The 7,268-nt window shown below is 46.9% G+C and overlaps 2 protein-coding genes across 5 annotated transcripts in view; one reads left to right on the top strand and one right to left on the bottom strand.

The window, feature by feature from the left end:
* The window catches only part of LOC311356618 (organic solute transporter subunit alpha-like), a 3,894-nt gene extending 201 nt beyond the window's left edge, over nt 1–3,693 (bottom strand). Inside the window, exons 1-7 of one of the 2 annotated variants that reach the window (XM_084476400.1) lie at nt 3,477–3,693; nt 3,132–3,286; nt 2,594–2,667; nt 1,855–2,013; nt 1,379–1,490; nt 973–1,228; nt 1–729 (exon numbers count right to left, since the gene is read on the bottom strand). The exon at nt 1–729 is cut by the window's left edge and continues 201 nt beyond it. In XM_084476400.1, the coding sequence (XP_084332526.1) occupies nt 596–729; nt 973–1,228; nt 1,379–1,490; nt 1,855–2,013; nt 2,594–2,667; nt 3,132–3,286; nt 3,477–3,525 (939 nt within the window). In that variant the 5' untranslated portion in view covers nt 3,526–3,693 and the 3' untranslated portion in view covers nt 1–595. Of the gene's footprint in view, nt 730–972; nt 1,229–1,378; nt 1,491–1,854; nt 2,014–2,593; nt 3,098–3,131; nt 3,287–3,476 lie in introns of those variants that run through there. The other variant, XM_084476399.1, reaches the window with a different exon arrangement.
* LOC311356616 (C-myc promoter-binding protein-like) overlaps nt 3,376–7,268 on the top strand; it is a 43,392-nt gene continuing 39,499 nt past the window's right edge. Inside the window, exons 1-3 of one of the 3 annotated variants that reach the window (XM_084476398.1) lie at nt 3,376–3,431; nt 3,600–3,665; nt 4,553–4,839. The gene's annotated coding sequence lies outside the window, so the exon portion shown is untranslated. The remainder of the gene's footprint in view (nt 3,432–3,599; nt 3,666–4,552; nt 4,840–7,268) is intronic. The other 2 variants (XM_084476397.1, XM_084476396.1) reach the window with 2 other exon arrangements.

The raw sequence follows: 7,268 nt of genomic DNA, 5'->3' as shown, positions 1-7,268 counted from the left end.
TCTCAACACAGGGATAGGGTCGGATGGAGGAATCCTGCGTTAGTTGTTTTGTTGTGTGTCGGAGCAGAGTTAGTATGAGTTCATAAATCAAAACAATAGAATGTAACATCACAACATAACGGGCACAGCAAACATAATACTCAAGTTAATTGCAAACCTACACTATGCAGTCACTTTTGGTTAAAACCACAGACAACCCATGACTGTAAAGGTTCCAACACATGAGTTCTTTTCACTTTTCACTGAAGGCCTCATTTTGGTTTCGAAAGCATGCAGTGATTCACGAAGATCCATGAGACGTTTTCGCTAAATCTGTTCTGTGGAGAAACAGGCCAAAAAGATGTCGAACAAAAGTGAAGACTGTAGTGAAAAGGTTACATTGTGCAGGTTTAAGGCATTCACAGATGTGGTCAAAGAGTGTTGAGGTGATTTCTTTATAAAGTTTGTGAGGGACACACATAAATCAATTATTTATGTGTTACAGTTATTATACAATACCAAAAAGATGACATATCTGCATTCGCATAAATTGACATTTAAAAGCCTTCACCATGCTTCAAACCGGTTGTGTTTTCTGATGAGTGGAGAGGAGTGCTTATTGGATGAAGAGCAGAGAGTTGTCGAAGGCCAGGGGTTCTGTGTCTATGAGGGGGTAGGGTTTACGGTAGAACGCCCTGGCTGTCATCATCAGAATGAAGGCTTCAAGCACCTTCGCCATGTTGTTGAACACTGTGGAGACAAACACAGAAGGCAGTTCATGAACTCAAACAAATGATTATTAAAGGTTAGGTCATAGGTTCATGTGTTGCCTAAATAATCGGACGCGGTGCCGTGGTAATTATATTGTGTCAAGTAATGGAAGGAAAATGTCCAGCCTGAAGGTTATCCCAATTATTTACCGGGAGCTATGTGTGAAAGAGGTTTAAAGTACCCAGCCTCTCTCTCTCTCTCTCTCAGTGTAGTGTATGTTACCTGAGGCCCGGCCCTCCCAGTTGATCATCTCCGTACAGGGGATGACGTCGTATGCGGTCAGTAGCTCGAAGATAAGCGGCTGCAGGCTGTTTATGATCACCGCCACCAGGACAACGTTGTACTTGGCCATTAAGTGATATCTCCGGTCGGCCACAAACAGGCTAGTCTTCACCATGACGTTGAAGGCATACAACGACAGCAGGGTTGAGATGGTCATTAATATTCTCAGGTAGAACACTGGACTGTAAACGTCCACCTGTCAGAAAACACAATCAAAACAAAATAAGACAACCGGACAAATGTTCATTGTGTTTATTATTATTATATTATTAGTAGTTATTATCGTGAGTAGGATAAGGGCCTGTTCAGATTCAGCCCTGTGGTTGTAATCTGAGGTCAGTCGTACCTTCTGCTGGAAATACTTCCCATCAGCCCAGAGCACGGCGATGACGAAGGTCAATATGGGAATCAGGACCACAGTCTGAGAGACACACTTTCGGAAAATGCTGTAGGCTCGACTGCAAAACACAGTGGTGTACACGCGCATTAAACAGGAGTCCGACGGCGTACACAACCAACATGTTACAGCGTGTAGCGTGTCCGTGAAGTGAAGGGAAGGGAAAGGTTGATGATCAAAGTCACAACGCTTCTCTGTTCTGGCACCGTGGTGGTGAAAGAGCTCCCTGCCGATGTCAGGACCGCAGAGTCGCTCACCAGCTTCCGCAAGAGACTCAAGACCCCCTTGTTCGGAGTTCACCTAGACTCTGCATAGCCTCCCCCTACCCCCTCCCACCTCTCTTAAGCACTTATTTTTTGATGTGCATCCTTGCACTTAAAAAAATCGTACTTAGCATTATGTAGCATGCCCTAATTGTAACTCACCGGTCCATGGGAGTTCTGGGCAGGCATAAGCAGCAGCAGCAACACGGGCCGACGTGCAGAGTGCATTCCACGGTCTGCATCTTTTCCAGCATCTCCGCCTCTCCCCCGAGGTACGCCACGGTCAGGTGGAAGAAGGCGAAGAGGGCCATCCCCGTGTAGCTGTAGACAGACACGACTTACAACAGTTCGCACACACATTCACACACCGACGGCGGCGTCAACCACACAAGGCGACAGCCAGCTCGTCGGGAGCAGTTAGGGTGAGGCACCTTGCTCAGGGACACCTTGACACTCTTGGAGCTTGGAGGAGCCGGGGTAGAACTAGCAACCTTCCGGTAGCCAGTCAACCCGCTCTACCTCCTGAGTTAAGCCGACACCCCCCCCCCCCCCCCCCCCCCCCGATCATGAAGCAGACTTCTTCAAACATGCAACTAAAGAGCAGGTCTGTGCATCATGTTCCAGGAATGCCTACAGGTAGACTGTTGACACTGATGTTTAAACCTTGGGCCTTTCTGCTGGGGGGGAATGTTCTCCCCACCAGATGATCCTCTGTGTCCCAAAAGGCAAGCACGGATGAATAATTGACAGATTGATTATAACAGTCGAACAGAAACAAGGCTGCCTATTGTGTGCGCAGACAGAATGTTCGACGTCAAAGCAAATACACAGACAGGAAGAAGAAGGATACTGTCAGATAATAAGGGGAGTCGTTCAGTAGAACAGTGAGATGAAGACTCACGCTGAACTGAGGAGGTCCACCAGAGTGGCCGCCCGCGGGACAGTCAAGCCCAGCTGGCCAGCGATGCCTAGGACCTGGGAGAACCATATACATGACACCGGACATCCACACACATGCAGAGGTGTATACACACACAAGATTACAGATGAATGCACACACACACACACACACACACACACACACACACACACACACACACACACACACACACACATACACAAATGTATGCACACACACACACACACACACACACACACACACACACACACACACACACACACACCACACACACACACACACACACACACACACACACACACAAAAACACACACACACACACACACACACACACACACACACACACACACACACACACACACACACACACACACACACACACACATTAAGATAGGACACATTGAATCAGCGGATCCCGTATAACAAGTGTGAAATGTTTCCTTGTCATTTACAATTCCTGTATCCTGTCTTTGCTACACATTAATACGTAGTGAATGTTTGGCCGGTACCGTTAACTAACCGGGAAGAGTGACAGCACGATGAGACAGCGGTCTTTCACCAGAGTGCAGCTGATGTTCCTGCTCAGGTACACCCACATCTCCATGAAGAGGGCACAGATGGACAGCGACATGACCAGTAGGAAGATCAGGAAGGCCACCATGACAGGGCTCAACCCTGAGGACGACAAGAACACAGAACACACCAAACGTCCATTGAATCCCCATTGAAATCCCTGTTGACTCTACACGAAACTTTAATCAACAACTCCATTGGTCCGGTACTGCCAGCGTCTCTTCTCCTGCTTGGAACCGCGTGTTCAGTAAGACTTGTTGTTCTCTCTGTGTTCTCTGGAGTTTAAACTTACCTCTCCAGAAATCTTCAGCAAACGGCGTGCTTACACTACAGTTCACCATGTTGTTTAGAAGGTCGGATTGGTCTCAGTGAATCCAGATGGCATTAACCTGAGTCTTTGTGTTCCTCTACAGAGACCTCACTCTGGCTGCGTGGACCTTTGAGCCTGAAAAACACCAAAGCCATAAATCCGTGATAACAGGTGACTGCATCCACTGTGACTTTCAAGTTAGGCTGTGCACCATCGACGCATAGAGTCAATATTGGGAGAACGACACACACACACACACACACACACACACACACACACACACACACACACACACACACATACATACACACACACACACACACACACACACACACACACACACACACACACACACACACACACACACACACACACACACACACACACACACACACACACATAGGCTACTAAAATTTGGCTAACCGTTGTAGATGGATACATCATAACTCATTTGGGAGCACTCCAGTCCTTCTCCCTTCTTGGACAGAACCAATATCGAATCAGTCTAAATTAAAGTGATGTGCTTGCCAGAAGCGTCCACCGGGTGGCGGTCGAGAGCTAAAAGTCAACGTGGTGAGATAAGAAACTACGCGTAATATCCTTTTGTTATAGACCTGTAGTCTATGATAGTAACCTAACACAATGTTTAAAACCTGGAGTGCAATATTCAGCACACATTTAGCCATTACACTGTCAATGACAAACACAGACGCATCCTCCATAGGCACTTTCCACTGACTAGACTATAGAGAAAGAGAGAGACAGTGCGTATGTGCGTGTGTGCGCGTGCGTGCGTGTGTGCGTGCTAATACCAGTAATACAATTTTAACACTGGCCGACGTTGAATATCTGCCAGAATATGTGATACAATAGCTACAATACATAATAGGGCTGTTATGCATAATATATAACATTGTTGACAATATGCAACAATAGTGTTTTTTTTCTGCAAAGGCAAAGAACAGAAGCAACATAATTTGTTGACTTTCTCCACGTTTCCCCATCTCCCTTCTCCTCCATTGTCATTCCTGTGGTATGCGTGTGTGTGCTGCGTACAGACAGGCATGCAGTCGCCTGTGGGCTCCCCTCAGAGGAAGAAGAAAAAGTGATGCAAACGCAATGCCAGTCATGAAGCGGTGCAGCGGGGAGGAGGATTCCCATCACACCAAGATGGCGGCGAGGCGCACAGCCGGCACGGTGGCGCGCTGAGAGACAGTGGACAGACAGACAGGGAGACACGTTGTCATTGCTTATCTTCTGGTCATCGCTGACATGGACGAGTGTTAAGGAGGGACTCATCGACACAAGGCGTCCGAGGACTGATTTCATCTTGCACGAGGGGTGTGTGAGTATGAGCGGATTGTACCGTTAGTGGCTGCATGGGGATTCACTTCACAGCTGTGTGTTGGGGTTTCTCTGAGCTGGACGCGCACGCCGAAGCGTGTTGACCGCACAATAGATGGTGTATTGGTGTCAGACACGACTCGGTTTCAGTGCAGTGTTGGCGACGTGCGCGTAACGGACGATCGGACTGGACACGGTGAATGCCATGCCTCGCTTTGCCCTCGGATCGCCTCCGCCACGCATGTGCCACAGGTTGTTTTGCAATCGCTCCTTAATCCGTGTAGATTCAGTTCAGCGTGCGGTAATGCAACGTAAACAAGTGGGACACACGCCGTCCTACGTCGCCACTATGATAATGCCCTTGTCTGTCCGGTGAGCTGCGGCTAAAAATAACTGCGCTCCCCGGACGGAGACGGGGTATTCGGAATCGGAGGTTAAATCTGTCCCCGTCTGACAGCCTGTGTGTGTGTGTGTGTGTGTGTGTGTGTGTGTGTGTGTGTGTGTGTGTGTGTGTGTGTGTGTGTGCATACTTGTCTATGTGTGTGTGTGTGTGTGTGTGTGTGTGTGTGTGTGTGTATGTGTATGTGTATGTGTGTGTGTGTGTGTGTGTGTGTGTGTGTGGATACTTGTCTATGTGTGTGTGTGTGTGTGTGTGTGTGTGTGTGTGTGTGTGTGTGCGTGTCTGCATACTTGTGTGTGTGTGTGTGTGTGTGTGTGTGTGTGTGTGTGTGTGTGTGTGTGTGCGTGTGTGTGCATACTTGTCTGTTTGTGTGTGTGTGTGTGTGTGTGTGTGTGTGCGTGCGTGTGTGTGCATACTTGTCTGTTTGTGTGTGTGTGTGTGTGTGTGTGTGTGTGACACCAATCAGGTTGTTTTGATTGTGGTGGGTTCTGTAGGTCAGAGAGAATCACCGAGTATGTGTGCAGAAGTTATGATTGAATATCGCTGTCACTTTTGAAACGTTATTATGGAAATCAAGTCAATTTCCGTGGCCAGTGAGGCCTAAATTGTCATCTGACATTTGACAATAAACTACAATTCAACTTAGTGGGTCTTGGGGGATTGTGTCAGGAGCCATCTTCAGAAAAATGTCAGTCATGCATTTAGTTGTGACACACTGGAGAAGCATGTCTGGTCAGATCACATGCCACCAAAGTATTCACAACCCTGTCATTTCAGCTCACCTCAGCTGAGCAAAAAGGATAAGCCGGTTATAGTACGGTCTTCTTTTCCCAATTGGTAAACATAGTTGTTGCTGTGGACAGAATTTAGCCAATATTTAATTTATTTATTTATTATTTTTAATAATCAGGTAAATTCAGGTAAAATGCATACACAACCAAGATACACGCTTAACTTCCGCCAGTAAAAGTTCAAAGTGAAACTGTTGCTGTCCAGCTGACAGAACATTCCGGGTCCACCACTTCCTTCCTCCTGACCTAACAGTGCCCTAAAGGTTGAAGCCTGCCATCCAACTGTTTTAACCATCTGGCTGAGGCCTGAGTGCGTCTCATGTGACACGTTTGGCCGTCAAACGCTTCAACAGATTTCACATGTGTTTCTGCTGTGGAACCAATAATGCCCAATCTTCACCCAGAGCACTGAGACCATGAACCGCCCTGCCAAAAACTGTTAGTGTTGTGTTTTATGTTCATTTAAAGTCAAATTTACATTCACATTTACATTTAGGGCATTTAGCAGATGCTTTTTTAAGTCGCTTTTTTTCAAAGCGACTTACAGTAAGTACTTTTGTCAGAAGAAAGAGAAACAATATATCGCTGTCGGTACAGTAAGGATGTTCATAGAACCAAGTGCCAAGCACTAAGAATTTTTAGGTTAACCCAGTCCCCGTATACAACAAAGCTAGCTAGGATAAGCTGTAGATATCACAGCAAATAATTAATGACTGTTCGCTACAACTAATAACACTCATGAGTTGTGACGTACAGCAAGTCAATCGGAAGCTGTCAACAGTTTAAGGCCTTCATGTTAGAATTGCAAAGAAAAGACTAACAACAATCCCCCTTCAAAATAATAGAAGGAAACTACTTTGCCCAGTATTATACAGACCGAGGGAATCGGGTCCATAAACACTAATTAGCAGCAGCTCCACCACTGTATTTAGTGTCGTGAGGAGGAGGATGCAACAGACTCCCGGTCTGTTTGGGAGACCGGGGGTGGGGAGGATATCTTTAGCAGGCTGGTCCCCTCGCGATACAGGCCGGAGCCACGTCTCAGCTCCTCTCACAGAACAGTCAAATGAAACCCAGCCTCACTACCCGAGTTCTGTGTTTTATGGCTAGGGGGGGAATGCACCACTCTGTAAAATGGGTGATGGCATGGATGGTTGAAGAGTATTAGATAGTTTCAGAAAGACCCTCGTAGGGATGATAGGAAGGTTTGGTTGGTTTTTGTTGGAATTCTTTATTAGT

The sequence above is a fragment of the Micromesistius poutassou genome (assembly GCF_964030765.1).
Source record: "Micromesistius poutassou genome assembly, chromosome: 12".
NCBI classification, from domain to species: Eukaryota; Metazoa; Chordata; class Actinopteri; order Gadiformes; family Gadidae; genus Micromesistius; species Micromesistius poutassou.
Note: the sequence above shows the minus strand (reverse complement) of the source record. Positions and strands in the feature narration are given on the sequence as shown.